Below are 18,175 nucleotides of genomic sequence, written 5' to 3'. Positions count from 1 at the left end.
CAGCTTTATGAAAACCAGTCAATATTTAGGTCCCCAAGAAAGTAGACCTGTTTACATCACATACACTGACTGTTAGCACTTGAAAATAATTTGTGATATGCAGTTCACGAACAAGTTATTATTTTTGAACAACTCTTTTTACTGACTCGTGAGCCACAATTTGTTTTACAAGTGATTATATTAGTCGTTCGCTTGACCTGCTGGCCGCAATTGATTTTACAGCAGGATTAATACACGCTCCTCTGAAATGTTTTTTTTTTTCACTGAATGAGTCGAAAAGATCTGAGTCAGTGAAAAGAGGCGAACTTCCCAAAACAAATTATAATAGTCTTTTGTGCTTACAGCCCAACACCGTGCAGGACGTTTGGCATTTGCCAGAGAACACCAAGATTGGCAAATTCGCCACTGGCGCCCTGTGCTCTTCACAGATGAAAGCAGGTTCACACTGAGCACGTGACAGACGTGACATAGTCTGGAGATGCCGTGGAGAACGTTCTGCTGTCTGCAACATCCTCCAGCATGACCGGTTTGGCGGTGGGTCAGTCATGGTGTGGGGTGGCATTTCTTTGGGGGGCCGCACAGCCCTCCATGTGCTCGCCAGAGGTAGCCTGACTGCCATTAGGTACCGAGATGAGATCCTCAGACCCCTTGTGAGACCATATGCTGGTGCGGTTGGCCCTGGGTTCCTCCTGGATTCCTCCTAATGCAAGACAATGCTAGACCTCATGTGGCTGGAGTGTGTCAGCAGTTCCTGCAAGAGGAAGGCATTGATGCTATGGACTGGCCCCCCCGTTCCCCAGACCTGAATCCAATTGAGCACATCTGGGACATCATGTCTCGCTCCATCCACCAACACCACGTTGCACCACAGACTGTCCAGGAGTTGGCGGATGCTTTAGTCCAGGTCTGGGAGGAGATCCCTCAGGAGACCATCCGCCACCTCATCAGGAGCATGCCCAGGCGTTGTAGGGAGGTCATACAGGCACGTGGAGGCCACACACACTACTGAGCCTCATTTTGACTTGTTTTAAGGACATTACATCAAAGTTGGATCAGCCTGTAGTGTGGTTTTCCACTTTAATTTTGAGTGTGACTCCAAATCCAGACCTCCATGGGTTGATACATTTGATTTCCATTGATCATTTTTGTGTGATTTTGTGATTTTCAGCACATCCAACTATGTAAAGAAAAAAGTATTTAATAAGAATATTTCATTCATTCAGATCTAGGATGCGTTATTTTAGTGTTCCCTTTATTTCTTTGAGCAGTGTGTATATATGTAAGTATATATGTGTGTGTGTGTGTGTGTGTGTGTGTGTGTGTGTGTGTGTGTGTGTGTGTGTGTGTGTGTGTGTGTGTGTGTGTGTGTGTGTGTGTGTGTGTGTGTATATATATATATATATATATATATATATATATATATATATATATACAGTGCCTTGCGAAAGTATTCGGCCCCCTTGAACTTTGCGACCTTTTGCCACATTTCAGGCTTCCAACATAAAGATATAAAACTGTATTTTTTTGTGAAGAATCAACAACAAGTGGGACACAATCATGAAGTTGAACGACATTTATTGGATATTTCAAACTTTTTTAACAAATCAAAAACTGAAAAATTGGGCGTGCAAAATTATTCAGCCACTTTACTTTCAGTGCAGCAAACTCTCTCCAGAAGTTCAGTGAGGATCTCTGAATGATCCAATGTTGACCTAAATGACTAATGATGATAAATACAATCCACCTGTGTGTAATCAAGTCTCCGTATAAATGCACCTGCACTGTGATAGTCTCAGAGGTCCGTTAAAAGCGCAGAGAGCATCATGAAGAACAAGGAACACACCAGGCAGGTTCGAGATACTGTTGTGAAGAAGTTTAAAGTCGGATTTGGATACAAAAAGATTTCCCAAGCTTTAAACATCCCAAGGAGCACTGTGCAAGCGATAATATTGAAATGGAAGGAGTATCAGACCACTACAAATCTACCAAGACCTGGTCGTCCCTCTAAACTTTCAGCTCATACAAGGAGAAGACTGATCAGAGATGCAGCCAAGAGGCCCATGATCACTCTGGATGAACTGCAGAGATCTACAGCTGAGGTGGGAGACTCTGTCCATAGGACAACAATCAGTTGTATATTGCACAAATCTGGCCTTTATGGAAGAGTGGCAAGAAGAAAGCCATTTCTTAAAGATATCCATAAAAAGTGTTGTTTAAAGTTTGCCACAAGCCACCTGGGAGACACACCAAACATGTGGAAGAAGGTGCTCTGGTCAGATGAAACCAAAATTGAACTTTTTGGCAACAATGCAAAACGTTATGTTTGGCGTAAAAGCAACACAGCTGAACACACCATCCCCACTGTCAAACATGGTGGTGGCAGCATCATGGTTTGGGCCTGCTTTTCTTCAGCAGGGACAGGGAAGATGGTTAAAATTGATGGGAAGATGGATGGAGCCAAATACAGGACCATTCTGGAAGAAACGCTGATGGAGTCTGCAAAAGACCTGAGACTGGGACGAAGATTTTTTCTTCCAACAAGACAATGATCCAAAACATAAAGCAAAATCTACAATGGAATGGTTCAATAATAAACATATCCAGGTGTTAGAATGGCCAAGTCAAAGTCCAGACCTGAATCCAATCGAGAATCTGTGGAAAGAACTGAAAACTGCTGTTCACAAATGCTCTCCATCCAACCTCACTGAGCTCGAGCTGTTTTGCAAGGAGGAATGGGAAAAAATTTCAGTCTCTCGATGTGCAAAACTGATAGAGACATACCCCAAGCGACTTACAGCTGTAATCGCAGCAAAAGGTGGCGCTACAAAGTATTAACTTAAGGGGGCTGAATAATTTTGCACGCCCAATTTTTCAGTTTTTGATTTGTTAAAAAAGTTTGAAATATCCAATAAATGTCGTTCCACTTCATGATTGTGTCCCACTTGTTGTTGATTCTTCACAAAAAAATTACAGTTTTATACCTTTATGTTTGAAGCCTGAAATGTTGCAAAAGGTCGCAAAGTTCAAGGGGGCCGAATACTTTCGCAAGGCACTGTGTGTATATATATATATATATATATATATATATATATATATATATATATATATATACCTCCTCTATAAGCATTCCTGTCTCTTTTGTAAATGTTATCTCCTTATATTGCTACTGCTGTATAATCAAAGGAATTATCTAAGTGTGTCTCAGAAATTACTAGAAGATGTACGTCTCTTTGAAGTGTTTGTCTCTTTCCAGAACAGCTAGCTTGTCCTTGAACCTCAGGAACTTGACCACTATCGGCCTGGGCCCGTCATCTGGGCCGGTGGTGGGTTTTCCATTCCTGTGGGCGCGCTCTATCTCAATCTTCCTGTTGTCCATCTTCAGTTTCTCAATGAAAATTTCCCTCACTTTGTCTTCAAACTCCGTCCAGGTCTCGTGGAGAATCTGCATTTCCGTCCACAACAATGTTGTTCTATCTTTATTTTCTCTTGAGATATGCTAATTTCTCCATTGTTATCATGGATTCACATACAGAACTGATATCCTCTCTCAATCGCTTATGGATTGCTGTCATCTTGGTGTTCTCCTGTTTAGACTCATTGAGCTGACCCTGCAAACTGTTCTTCAGGTCCTGGACCTCTCTGGTCAGGTCATCCATTATTTTAGTAGTTGACTCCACTGATATTTGGACACAACACTTGAAGCAATTTTCTTGTTGTTGTAACAACTGCTTGTAGAACTATTTTTGTTTGTTTAAAAGATCCTTCACCTGTGATCTATCAGTACTCTCACCAGCTTTGGTCTTTGTCATGGTAGCAATGTAGGCTATGCTGTTACCCTCACGGTTGCAGACAGGGCAGGTTGCAGGGAAGATTTCGCCAACGAGAACAATGAGCTACTTCTCTGGAGCAAAATAGACCTGGTGTTGTTGCAGGGCAGCAACAAGCCCAGGACAATCCATGGTCCAAGCCACAAGGGCTAACCGCTCCGGGGGGCTGCGTTCACAATTCATTGGGGCAGTGAATCGTGAAGCGTCTCTCTGTCTGTCATTAACCTAGGTTTGGTTATGTGTTAAGCACACTGGGGTTCTGGTCTAGACACACAGCGGAACACAGCAGAGATGAGATGTCAGCCCAACCTGAGCAGCTCGTTACAGAAGCCCCTGAAGGAACAGACCGTCTCATGTATAAACATATGGACCTGGGCTATTTTAAGATCCTTTGTGTATTAGATGCATCTGTCTCTCTGAGGGTCTGCATTCAGGGCTCCTGAGTGGTGCAGTGGTCTAAGGCACTGCATCTCAACGCTTGAGGCGTCACTACAGCCACCCTGGTTTGTATCCAGGCTGTATCACAACTAGAGGTCGACTGATTATGATTTTTCCACGCCGATACCGATTATTGGAGGACCAAAAAAATCTCATCCCGATGAATCTGACAATTTATTTTTGATATATATATATATATAGTGTAATGACAATTACAACAATACTGAATGAACACTTATTTCAACTTAATATAATACATCAATAAAATCAATTTAGTCTCAAATAAATAATGAAACATGTTTAAATAATGCAAAAACAAAGTGTTGGGGAAGAAAGTAAAAGTGCAATATGTGCCATGTAAAAAAGCTAACGTTTAAGTTCCTTGCTCAGAACATGAGAACATATGAAAGCTGGTGGTTCCTTTTAACACGAATCTTCAATATTCCCAGGTAAGAAGTTTTAGGTTGTAGTTATTATAGGACTATTTCTCTCTATACTATTTCTATTTCATATACCTTTGACTATTGGCTGTTCTAATAGGCACTTTAGTATTGCCAGCCTAATCTCGGGAGTTGATTGGCTTGAAGTCATAAACAGTGCAATGCTTGAAGCACAGCGAAGAGCTGCTGGCAAATGCAGGAAAGTGCTGTTTGAATGAATGCTTACGAGCCTGCTGCTGCCTACCACCGCTCAGTCAGACGGCTCTATCAAATCATAGACTTAATTATTGTAACGTTTTTTGTCTGGTGAAGGAGAAGAGGACCAAGGTGCAGCGTGGTAAGTGTTAATTTTAATAAACAAAATAAACTGAACACTGAAATGACAAAAATAATAAAGAGCGAGAACGAAAACCAAACAGTTCTGTAAGGAATACGCACAAAACAGAAAACAATCACCCACAACCAAAATGGGGAAAACAGGCTAGCTAAGTATGATTCTCAATCAGAGACAACGATCGCCAGCTGCCTCTGATTGAGAACCATACCAGGCCAAACACAGAAATGGAAAACATAGAAAAACAACATAGACTGCCCACCCCAACTCACGCCCTGACCAAACTAAAACAGAAACATAAAAAAGGAACTAAGGTCAGGACGTGACAATTAAAATATAATAACACACAGAAATACGAGCCATAGGTCATTAATATGATCAAATCCGGAAACTATCATTTCGAAAACAAAACGTTTATTATTTCAGTGAAATACAGAACCGTTCCGTATTTTATCGAACGGGTGACATCCCTAAGTTTAATTATTGCTGTTACATTGCACAACCGTCAATGTTATGTCATAATTATGTACAGTTCTGGCAAATGAATTACGGTCTTTGTTAGGAAGAAATGGTCTTCACACAGTTCGCAACGAGCCAGGCGGCCCAAACTGCTGCATATACCCTGACTCTGCTTGAACAGAACGCAAGAGAAGTGACACAATTTCCCTAGAAATTCATGTTAGCAGGCAATATTAACTAAATATGCAGGTTTAAAAATATTTCTGCATTGATTTTAAGAAAGGCATTGATGTTGATGGTTAGGTACACATTGGTGCAACGACAGTGCTTTTTTCACGAATTTGCTTGTTAAATCCCCCGTTTGGCGAAGTAGGCTGTGATTCAATGATAAATTAACAGGCACCGCATTGATTATATGCAACGCAGGACAAGCTAGATAAACTAATAATATCATCAACCATGTGTAGTTAACTATTGATTATGTGAAGATTGATTGTTTTTTATAAGATAAGTTTAATGCTAGCTAGCACCTTACCTTGGCTCCTTGCTGCACTCGCATAACAGGTAGTCAGCCTGCTACTCAGTCTCCTCGTGAAGTGCAATGTAATCGGCGTACAAAAATTCAGATTACCGATTGTTATGAGAACTTGAAATCGGCCCTAATTATTCGGCCATTCCGATTAATCGGTCGACCTCTAATCACAACCGGCCGTGATTGGGAGTCCCATAGGGCGGCGCACAAATGGCCCAGCGTCATCTGGGTTTGGCAAGTGTAAGCCGTCATCGTAAATAAGAATTTGTTCTTAACTGGCTTGTCCAGATAAATAAAATGTAGTGTGTGTGTGTGAGACTGGCCACGTGTGTGTGTGCGAGGTGTTCCTGCCTCAGTGATTCATCACAGTGCCTGGGGCCAGTGCTCGTGCTCTCTGCACTCACGGTCCCTTCTCTTACTCTCGTGTCCTCTCTCTACCTCTGTCTCCCTCACTCCTCTCTCTTCCTCTCTTTTCCCCTTTCTCATTTCTCTCTCCCATTTGGGTCTCACTCTCTCAACCGTTCTCTCCATCCATCCCGTCCTCCCCTCCCGACCGTCCTTCCATCCCTCATTCCCAATACTGTCTGATTGGGATGTTTATGCATCAGTCTCCTGCTGTGCGTGTTTCAACAGGGTGTTGTTTCTAGCTTGTCCTCGTTTCATCTCACTTTATTAGAGCATCTCATTTCCACTACCACATAGACAGGGTTTTCAGATATCGTTTTGCTGTCTCTAAAGAAAATAATGGAGCGCAACAAGGCGTAGGTAATGGATTATGGAGAAACTATTGTCTTGATTCACTGCTTTTCTAAGGAGGATTAATATCTAACCCCCAAAAGTGATATTTGTTTTCAAACAAATGTTATTTTATTTCAGTTTTTCAGTGCTTTTAGCCAATCTGACCAGTGTCCCTCTGTGTCTGTGGCTGTGTGTATGTGTTCTTTTATCTCTGTGTCTCTAGTACTCCCTGTGTAACGAGCCCCTGATTGAGTTGTCCAACCCCGGGGCCAGTGGCTCTGTGTTCTACCTGACCAAGGACGATGAGTTCATCATCAAGACCGTCATGCATAAGGAGGCAGAGTTTCTGCAGAAGCTGCTGCCTGGATACTACATGGTGAGATGTGACCCCACACACACACAATACGCACTCACAATACACACTCACAATACGCACTCACAATACGCACTCACAATACGCACACACAATACGCACACACAATACGCACACACAATACACACTCACAATACACACACACAATACACACTCACAATACGCACACACAATACGCACTTGCAATACACACTCACAATACGCACTCACAATACGCACTCGCAATACGCACTCACAATACGCACACACAATACGCACTCACAATACGCACACACAATACGCACTCGCAATACACACTCACAATACACACTCACAATATGCACACATGCACGCACTTACACATACACAAACGCACGTGTTCACGCATATACAGAAACACACACACACACACACACACAAGCATGCACGTACAGATACCCGTGCATGCACGTGCGCACACACCCTGCATAATTCTTTCACATACTACACTCTTCATTGTAATCCCACTCACTAACATACTACACTCACTCTACAAGCAGAGACGCAATCTTTCCTGAAGAATCTGAAATTCCTTTTGACACAAAGGGTGATGAAGCCCATGTTTTTACTGATCCCATCCTTACACACTTCATTGCTCCAATCCCAAACTCTGCCTACCTGCTTTACACCGTGGTACATTCATTGTCTCAACCAGGGATTGGCGACTTTGATGGGGGTGGAGGGCCACAACATCTGAACTCCATGTGTTTTAGAGTTAATTTCGTGCAATTCTACACATTTTGCCATGTGCTGTAGAGAAAATGTTGCTGTTTTAAAAGCTAGTTTCCTGCAAATCTACACATTTTGCCATAGGATGGGCCATAGGACTAACTTACCAATCTAAAAAATAATTATCTGACATGGGCTAATTGAGTAACAATCAGAGACCGACATAAGAGAGAAACTGTTGATGCACAACCAAATTTCAAAATTGCACCGTGTGTATTCTACTATTCTACCTCGCAGCAGTAAGTTGAGACCCTGACTAAATTGATCAGAGGGCCTGGGTGGCCAGTTGCCTATTCCTGGTCTAGACTGCAGATAACTGGAGGTCATCAAGCCTTGTAAGGCCCTTGTCACTGTGTAACAGAAGCAGGATGTTGTTGAGCCTTTGTTAGCCATGCTGGTCACACTTCAGTAGAACTCTGTTTAAATAGCAACAGCTCCATGTATGTCCATCTTTCTATTTTAGGTTCCCGGTGGGGCTAAGCTTGTGGACATTCATGTACCAACAGAGCATTATTACATGAGAACAGGAAGACTCACACATTTACACGGACCTTTTCCACAATTTGGGATCCAGACCATTGCAGTTGCACGATTCTTATGGGTGTTTTAGGAATACGAGTTAAGCAGCCCAGAGAGATTCTGAGCCATGCAGGTTGTCTATAGCCTGAAGCCATAACAGACTGACTGACTGAGACACAGTGGGGAGACACACACACATACACAAGCAGTAGAGCAACTCTACACGTCTGCAGCACCTGACAGGACTGGGTTGGGCTGGGGGCAAAATGCAAAGCATGGTGATGTAACAGACGTCCGTGCCACCCTCTCACTTTTACCCCTCACACTTGTTTTGCACACTCATGCTATTATTTTCCTTGCATGTTTTCTCCCCCATTTAATATGTTTCCATGCCAAGCTCTATTCTCTGTTACGCTTTCACTTGTTCTCATCCTCTCACATCTCTCTTTCTCTATCCCTGTTGTTCCTCCCCCGCTCTCTCTCTCTCTCACGTGTCTGTTGTTGACTTGTCAGCGCTGTGCCCTCCACTCATGGACAGATGGGTCGTCTGTGGCTGGAGGATATGGGTTCCCTCCCTCTCTCCCTCTGTTTCTCTCCATTCCTCTCTTCCTCCTACTCTCTATCATGCCTCAGTCGGTCTCTCCTTTGAAGGTCACTGGCTGTGGCCTAAAAGCCTGAAGGCACCATCAGCAGGCTGCTGTTGGAGTCCTGCGGCCCCTCTGGCCCCCTCCGACCCCTTTCTGTCGCCCCTCTTTCCCTCTCTATCTCTCTCTATCTCTCTCTCCCCCACTTGCTCTCTGTCTGCCTGTCTGTCTGCCAGCCAGCCAGCCAGCCAGCAGTTGTTTTTGAGTGGATAAGGAGCAGGCTCCTCTGTCATTACTTTAATGGGATTCAGGAGGTTACGGTCAATGTTTTTGCAACGTGTCGCTTGGTTAACCTAATTTAAAGGGGAAGATTGATGATAAGGAGATATTTTTACTGAAGGGTGAATTAGATGTGTTTAAACGGCTCGTGCTTTGGGTTACTGCTTTCGGCCTTTTTTTTTGCCTATTCATGTGTTTTGAATATTTTGAAGGTTAGTTTGGTCTTGAAGAATCAGGTGGTACCAAATCATGGACTGTTCCAATACTGCCCTGTGCTCTTGGTCTGGCCTTGGTGCCATCGGCCTTTTTCTCACACTGTCTCTCTTGCTATCCAGAACCTCAACCAGAACCCTCGCACCCTGCTTCCCAAGTTCTTCGGCCTGTACTGCATCCAATCTGGCGGTAAGAACATCCGCATGGTGGTCATGAACAATGTTCTACCGCGCGCCGTCCGCATGCACCTCAAGTTTGACCTGAAGGGCTCCACGTATAAACGCTGTGCCTCCAAGAAGGAGAGACAGAAAGCCAAGCCCACCTTCAAAGACCTGGACTTCATGCAGGACCTGCAGGATGGCCTGATGCTGGACCAGGATATGTACAGCGCTCTGGTCAAGACCCTGCAGAGAGACTGTTTGGTGAGGAAAACCAGCCGGGTTTTCGGACCCATTGCTATAAGGGTTTAAATTATACATTGACCTGGTTTGAAACCTACAGTTGAGGGCAAATGTAATATGACAAACTCTCTTTGACGCCAAGCAGCAAGTTCATAATTAAATACATTTATGAAATATGCCCCTGACTGTGCGATTACATCATCCACTGTGTTGCAAATGTTTTATATGGCACTGCAGTACAGGTTAACTTTTTAATGCCCTGAACTGTAATAGAAAAGATCATTAAGAAGGACTCCATTGACCTGTGGACCTGTTCATAGGGTTGAAACGCCTGGCTCAGTCCCATAACCGGGACCCATGTCTCTGTGTATGTTCCCAGGTGCTGGAGAGCTTTAAGATTATGGACTACAGCTTGCTGCTGGGGGTCCATAACATCGACCAGGCAGAGCGGGAGCAGCAGATGGAGGGAGGAGAGAAGGATGAGAAGAGGCCCGTGGCCCAGAAGGCCCTCTACTCCACCGCCATGGAGTCTATCCAGGGAGGGGCCGCCTGCGGGGAGTCTATCGAAACAGACGACACGTGAGTGACTGAGACGTGTGACAGGCTGGGTGTGTGTGTGTCTATGAGTGTTGCTTGTTGTCTCCTTGTATATCTCTGTTTGTCAGTGTCACCTTTTGTATCTCACTTCATCTCTTCATGTTTGTCTCTGTAGGATGGGAGGCATCCCAGCAGTCAATGGGAAAGGAGAGCGTCTACTCCTCTACATCGGACTCATAGACATCCTGCAATCCTACAGGTAATAATCATTCAGTCATACACGTACCCATACATCATATCAATCATACAGAGTCGTGTTCATTAGGGCACACTGTAGCAAAACGTTTTGGAACGGAAATGAAAACGTACAGTTCTTATTGGAGAAGTTCAGATAAGTCCCTATTTTCTTCAGTATGGGTCCTAATGAATATGACCCAGGTAACTACACTGTACAAAAATATAAACACAACATGTGAAGTGTTTGTCCCATGTTGCGTTAGCGGAAATAAAAGATGCCAGAAATGTTCCATTTACACAAAAAGCTTATTTCTCAACAAACAAATTGCACAAATGTGTTTACATCCCTGTTAGTGATCATTGAACAGGTGCACCTTGTGCTGGGGACAATAAAAGGCCACTCTAAAATGTGCAGCTTTGTCACACAGCACAATGCTGTAGATGTCTTTGCTGTTTTGAGGGAGCAAGCAATTGGCATGCTTACTGCAGGAATGTCCACCAGAGTTGTTGCCAGATAACTGAATGGTCATTTTCTCTACCATAAGCCGCCTCGTAGTTTTAGAAAATTTGGCAGTGCGTCCAGCCAGCTTCCCAACCGCAGACCACGTGTATGGTGTTGTGTGGGCGAGCAGTTTGCTGATGTCAATGGTGGCGGTGGGGTTATGGTATGGGCAGGCATTGCATTTTATTGATGGCAATTTGAATGCACCGAGATACCGTGACGAGATCCATTGTCGTATCATTCATCCACCCGCCATCACCTCATGTTTCAGCATGATAATGTACAGCCCCATTTCGCAAGGATCTGTACACAATTCCTGGAAGCTGAAAATGTCCCAGTTCAACCATGTCCTGCATACTCATCACACATGTCACCCATTGAGCATGTTTGGGATGCTCTGGATCAACGTGTATGACAGCGTGTTCCAGTTCCCGCCAATATCCAGCAACATCGCACCGCCATTGAAGAGGAGTGGGACAACATTCCACAGGCCCCAATCAACAGCCTGATCAACTCTATGCGAAAGAGGCATGAGGCAGATGGTGGCCACACCAGATACGGACATGTTTTCTGATAAACGCCCTTACCTTTTCGTTTTAAGGTATCTGTGATCAACAGATGCATATCTGTATTCCCAGTCATGTAAAATCCATAGATCAGGGCCTAATGAATACATTTCAATTGACTGATTTCCTTATATGAACTGTAATTCAGTAAAATCTTTGAAATTGTTGCGTGTCGCATTTTATGTTTTTGCTCTATATATATTAACTCATTCAGTCACTCTCTTTCATGTAGAACCAGCCTCCCAGCTTCATAAGAGTAACAAAATATTCAGCCTCCATCAGTGTAGAAAACAGCCTGTAGCCGTGGATGGCTGCCGCTGTTTATACTGTATTTGTCTCTGTGACCTTAATGCATTTTGAATATCAAAAGTTTGACTGTTATTTCTTTCCGGTTCCAGGCTAATAAAGAAGCTGGAGCACACATGGAAGGCTATGGTTCATGATGGGGTGAGTTTCACATTCGTCATAATCCCTCTTCATTTGTATTTCTTATTACAGTGGACTCTGTAATCATATCTGAGCTCTTTATGAACATAATCATTTCCAATATCCCTTTCTTCTCTGGCTTATGGGTTATGTAATGCTATTCTATGGCCAAGTCTTGTGACTGGTCAAGGTTTTCTTTGGTCATGCTTAGATGCCAAGACTTTCCTGATCATGTGACCTATGAGTAGAGCCCAGAGTTTTTCCCGCTCAGGTCATGTGTTTTGGAAAAACTCCTGGTCCCTAGTCCTTCTTATGGACAAGACAGTCTGTCTTACCTCAGCCCCTCCCAGACAAACAGCTGTGACCAGCTGTGTGGTTTTAATCATTGAACAGCAAGCTAGCGTCTGTCTGCCCCCGCCTCTGTCTGGGTGTGCGCTATACCCTGCCATTCTTTTCCATCATGCATTTATTGATGAAGTCACAGCTATACAGACAGGTTGAGCTATTGAGGAGAAGCAGGGTAGCCTTTTGTGTGTGTTTGGTCTTGTGTATCAGTGCAACAGTACAGGTCCTTCAGGCCACTTGTCTAAGTAGTGTGTGTGTGTGTAGCCTCCTTATTGAATCTGTCCAATACACATGTACTCAGTGACCCAGTAAGAGCTTCCTCCGCCTCCTCCTCATCTCTAACAGATCCTCTGGCTCTGACCTCAAGCACCTCAGACTCCCCTCTTTCCTCTCAGACATCATCTCCAGGATGCTCCTAGTATAGAACCACAGTCTCTCGCTCTCTCTCTTTTTTGCTTTTTCTTTCTTTCTTTCTTTCTTATTTTTCCCCTCTTGTCTAACAAGCCTGGTGTACATCACCTTATTTTCTCACCCTGTCTCTGTGACGTGTTGTGAAACCAGCATAATGAGTGAATGATTAAGGGCTATATATTGTCAGAGTTAACACAACCAACACATACACAGATCGGGATTTATTCAGCTGCAGTGATGCTTACCTCTGAATAATAGGATGGGATGAGGAAGTGTTATTTTCTTCTGGCCCCCTGTAGAGAGAGAGGATTCATACACTAGGCCATGCAGGGAGACGTACAGCATATGGGGAGACGCTGTATTTAAACGTGTTTTTGTTCTCTCTCCCTCTACCGCTCTCTCGTTCACTTTGTCTTCATACCTCTATTCTCTCCTCATACCATTTCTCTGCCTCTCTCCATCTTTCTTTCTTTCACACTCTTGTGCTCTCTCTCTCTCTCTCTCTCAGGACACCGTATCAGTCCACCGTCCTGGCTTCTATGCAGACAGGTTCTTCAAATTTATGAGCAGCACTGTGTTTAAGAAGAGCTCATGTGAGTAGACCTGATCAGACTAGATTACCAGTCAGTCAGACTGACAGACACACCGCTTCCACTGCTTAATTCACTTATTGTTATGCTTGAAGGTTGCTGTTGGCTATTAACTTGATGTCTTATGAATGGATGTATTTTTTCACTTGAACTGCAAATACTCCGTTATGTATTTTGTACTGGGAGGTATTAGAAAAGATTGAACACTCAAGCACACACACTTAGTCAAATCAAATCAAACTTTATTTGTCACATGCGCCGAATACAACAAGTGTAGACCTTAGCGTGAAATGCTAACTTACAAGCCTTTAACCTTTCTGATCTCCCCATCCCGGATCCGGGTTCGTGAATACAGACTCAAGCTCATTACCATAACGCAACGTTAACTATTCATGAAAATCGCAAATGAAATGAAATAAATATGCTAGCTCTCAAGCTTAGCCTTTTGTTAACAACACTGTCATCTCAGATTTTCAAAATATGCTTCTCAACCATTGCAAAACAAGCATTTGTGTAACAGTATTGATGGCTAATGTAGCATTTAGCATTAACATTCAGCTGGCAACATTTACACAAAAAAACAGAAAAGCATTCAAAAAAATCATTTACCTTTGAAGAACTTCAGATGTTTTCAATGAGGAGACTCTCAGATAGCAAATGTTCAGTTTTTCCTGAAAGATTATTTGTTTAGGACAAATCGCTCCGTTTTCTGCGTCACGTTTAGCTATGAAAAAAACCCTGTATCCAGGATTGTGTAAATCTATCAGCAAGCTCATTAGCATAACACAACGTTAACTATTTATGAAAATCGCAAATGAAATGAAATAAATATGCCATCTCTCAAGCTTAGCCTTTTGTAAACAACACTGTCATCTCAGATTTTCAAAATATGCTTCTCAACCATAGGAAAACAATAATTTGTGTAAAAGTAGCTAGCTAGAGTTAGCATTTTGCGTTAGCATTTAGCGTTAGCATTAGCGTTAGCATCCAGCACGCAACATTAACAAAAACATAAAAGCCTTCAAATAAAATCATTTACCTTTGAAGAACTTCTGATGTTTTCAATGAGGATACTCTCAGTTAGATAGCAGATGCTCAGTTTTTCCAAAAAGATTCCTTGTGTATTAGAAATAGCTCCGTTTTATACATCACATTTGGCCACCAAAAAAAATCCATAAATTCAGTCCTCAAAACGCAAACTTTTTTCCAAATTAACTCCATAATATCGACTGAAAACATGGCAAACGTTGTTTAGAATCAATCATCAAGGTGTTTTTCACATATCTCTTCATTGATACATCGTTCTTGGACACATGCTTTCTCCCCTGAATCAAATGGTAAAGTGGAAGCAGCTGGCAATTGCGCACCGAATTCGACGCAGGACACCAGGCGGACACTTGGGAAATGTAGTCTCTTATGGTCAATCTTCCAATGATATGCCTACAAATACGTCACAATGCTGCTAAGACCTTGGGCGAACGACAGAAAGTGTAGGCTCATTCGTTGCGCAATCACAGCCATATAAGGAGAGAATGGAAAACAGAGCTTCAGAAATTCTGCTAATTCCTGGGTGATGCATCATCTTGGTTTCGCCTGTAGAATGAGTTCTGGGGCACTTACAGACAAAATCTTTGCAGATTCTGAAACTTCAGAGTGTTTTCTTTCCAAAACTGTCAAGAATATGCATAGTCGAGCATCTTTTCGTGACAAAATATCGCGCTTAAAACGGGAACGTTTTTTATCCAAAAATGAAATAGCGCCCCTAGAGCTCTAACAGGTTAACCAACAGTGCAGTTCAAGAAGAGTTAAGAAAATATTTACCAAAGAAACTAAAGTAAAAAACACAATAACATAACAACAATGAGGCTATATACAGGGGGTACCAGTACCAAGTCAGTGTGCGGGGGTACAGGTTAGAGGTCATTTGTACATGTAGGTAGGGGTGAAGTGACTATGAATAGATAATAAATAGAGTAAGAGCAGTGTACAAAACAAATGGAGGGGGTCAATGTAATAGCTGTTCCCTTTGGGAATAAGAAGACAAGTGTTCCCTTAGTGATGTTATTCCTCTTGTGTGTGTTCTGCAGCCTTGAAGTCTTCTCCCATTAAGAAGGGCCGTGTGGGCCTGACGGTGACTAAGTACACTGGCCCCGGGGCCGCCTGGTCAGCCAGCCAGCTGCCCTCTGAGAGAGACGACAACATCTACGACCTGAGAGGAGCACGCAGCTTCCCCACGCTGGAGGACGAGGGTAGGGGGTACTAGACCATGCAGACCCCCCCCCCCCCCCCCCCATCACATACTCCACCTTCTTCACACTGCGCTATCATTTTAACCTAGCTGTTACGGAGACTGGATGCAGGTGTTTTGACAACCCGTTCTGATTCTCTCTCCCCCTTCTGTCTTTCTCTCAGGGCGACCAGACCTCCTCCCCTGCACCCCTCCGTCATTTGAGGAGGCAACCACAGCCTCCATCGCCACCACGCTCTCCTCCACCACCTCTCTGTCCATCCCAGAGAGGTCTCCCTCAGACGCTGGAGCAGAGCACCCCCGCTACAGGTACCAGAACAACAGCTCTGAGAGAAGGTACCACTATGGACACAATGTCCTATTTCTGGAGCATGTTTTCATGACGCATGTGGAGCATGTCCTTTTCATGAGAATAAAATAAAAAACAAGAAGAAGAAAATAAGTCAAGATGTATAATTAAGCGATAAGGCAACTTGGGGGTTTGTGGTATATGGCCAATATACCACTGCTAAGGGGAGTGCCTGCATACAGCCGTTGGCCGTGGTATATTGGCCATATACCACAAACCCCCAAGTTGCCTTATTGCTATTATAAACTGGTTACCAATGTAATTAGAGCAGTAAAAATAAATGTTTTGTCATACCCGTGGTATACGATCTGATATACCATGGCTTTCAGACAATCAGCATTCAGGGCTCGAACCACCCAGTTCATAATATAATGACCGAATAACCAACAATAACTGATTGTGTTGAACAGTCAAAGCTATAGAGCCTATTTTATGTACCCCTCCCTGGCTTATAACACCATTAACTTACAGTGGTCTCTCTGTCCGTCTGTTTCTCTGCAGGAGGCACACCCAGTCTGTCAGCCATGACGGGAGGTAAGAGCACTACTCTGCATGGCCTGTATGAAATGTACAACTTATCCCGTTGTATAAAGGACTTGGTAGTTTAGTGTTATTACAGCGCTAGTCATTCTGTCTCTGACCAGTGAGGAAGGCTACTACACTAGGGTGTGTCAGGTATGCCTGGTCTGTGTTTTTATGGATGTGACCACCCTTCCTGTCGCTCAGTTGCATTTTGTGTGTGTGTGTGTGTGTGTGTGTGTGTGTGTGTGTGTGTGTTAAAGCTGTATCCTCATAGTCCTCATAGTCATAGTATCATTTCAAATCCAAAGTGCTGGAGTAAAGAGCTGAAACGATACACGATTTGTCACTGTCCCAATACTTTTGGAGCTGTATGTGTGTGTGTGTGTGTGTACTTACGTTACGCATGTTTGTGTGTAGGACTCAGGAGGAGGTGCATGAGGAGGAGCAGCAGACCATCACGGTGGAGGTGGAGGTGAAGAGACACGACAGCGAGCCCACCATCACGGCCCCACAGCCCTCTCCAGAGACCAGGTACACAGCTTCAACCTTACTCTACATAGACCAAGATGTATCACACAAAGCCCTGAAAAGCCAGGCTCAACTCTACTGAGCAGCACACCTAGCATCCAACACACTCGCTGAAACCAGGTTAACCTTTCAACGGGCACCATCTTGGTACCTAACATGCTCGCTGGTTCATATAAGCGCTCCCTGTAACACATGGCGTCATGGGTATAAAGTGTCCCAGATTGCTACCTTTCTGAAGGGTTTGTCAGGTTACAGACCTGTTACGACTGCTCTGACCCCAATAAGAACTGTGCCGCAGTTGCTTCTGCACTTTTCACTAAAAATACACTGAAAATGTCTCCCCTGCGACAGGATAACACCTTGGTTAGCCAACACTCCACTCTGGGAAGTGGGGGAGCCATGCTCCCATTTGGTTGATAGGGCGGCGATGATATTAAGTCCCCACATTACTCTAAGTCCCATTTGGTTATTGGAGTAGTTGCGGGCTGTTGCTATAAATCCATAATTATGGACAGATAAGCGCTGCCTGTGGATGTTCTCTGGAGCAGCCATCTAATTAGGTTAAGAGAGGGGAGTAGGGTGAGAGACAGGGTTAAAGGGTGAGACAGGCAGACAGGAGTGCATTGGGAAAGTCGTGGAGCGGCCGGGGCAGTGGAACTAGGTCAGAGGGTCTGGGGCTTGGGCTGAGATGCTGAGACAGGGCCAAACATATGGCCTCCGGGGGGCTGGGTGGGGTAGAAGGGCGAAGCGGGCAGGCAGGCCAACGGGGTACTGGGGAATTAGCCATCTGGAGACCCGGCTCCTCAAAGCAGCCTCAGAGACTCCCCTGCTGGGGGAGAGAGAGTGAGGTGAGGGCAAGAGAGAATAAAAGAGAGAGCGAGTGCAAGGTCCATGGCTGCATGGCAACATCAAGTCCACCCATTTTAAAGACTTCTTCTCAACCAATCAGGTCTGTCTCTGAGTCCGAGATGCTGTCATTGCTCTTTAGGAACGCCAAGCTCCAGGTTTTTCAGCGTAAGCTCTAAACACA

At 44.0% G+C, this 18,175-nt stretch overlaps 1 protein-coding gene across 9 annotated transcripts in view; it reads left to right on the top strand.

Annotated features, from left to right (window-relative positions):
- The window catches only part of pip5k1ca (phosphatidylinositol-4-phosphate 5-kinase, type I, gamma a), an 80,194-nt gene that overhangs the window by 46,510 nt on the left and 15,509 nt on the right, over window positions 1–18,175 (top strand). For 5 of the 9 annotated variants that reach the window (XM_036978011.2, XM_036978009.2, XM_090235470.1 and 2 more), the window contains 10 exons: window positions 6,992–7,144; window positions 9,606–9,905; window positions 10,264–10,463; window positions 10,597–10,680; window positions 12,125–12,173; window positions 13,417–13,501; window positions 15,586–15,747; window positions 15,911–16,082; window positions 16,597–16,629; window positions 17,035–17,148. In XM_036978011.2, coding sequence (XP_036833906.2) covers window positions 6,992–7,144; window positions 9,606–9,905; window positions 10,264–10,463; window positions 10,597–10,680; window positions 12,125–12,173; window positions 13,417–13,501; window positions 15,586–15,747; window positions 15,911–16,082; window positions 16,597–16,629; window positions 17,035–17,148 — 1,352 coding nt within the window. The remainder of the gene's footprint in view (window positions 1–6,991; window positions 7,145–9,605; window positions 9,906–10,263; window positions 10,464–10,596; window positions 10,681–12,124; window positions 12,174–13,416; window positions 13,502–15,585; window positions 15,748–15,910; window positions 16,083–16,596; window positions 16,630–17,034; window positions 17,149–18,175) is intronic. The other 4 variants (XM_036978010.2, XM_090235469.1, XM_090235466.1 and 1 more) reach the window with 1 other exon arrangement.

Source organism: Oncorhynchus mykiss, chromosome 5 (genome assembly GCF_057628025.1).
Source record: "Oncorhynchus mykiss isolate SJ-2025 chromosome 5, ASM5762802v1, whole genome shotgun sequence".
Taxonomy (NCBI): domain Eukaryota; kingdom Metazoa; phylum Chordata; class Actinopteri; order Salmoniformes; family Salmonidae; genus Oncorhynchus; species Oncorhynchus mykiss.
This window is presented reverse-complemented; position numbering and strand designations above follow the sequence as displayed.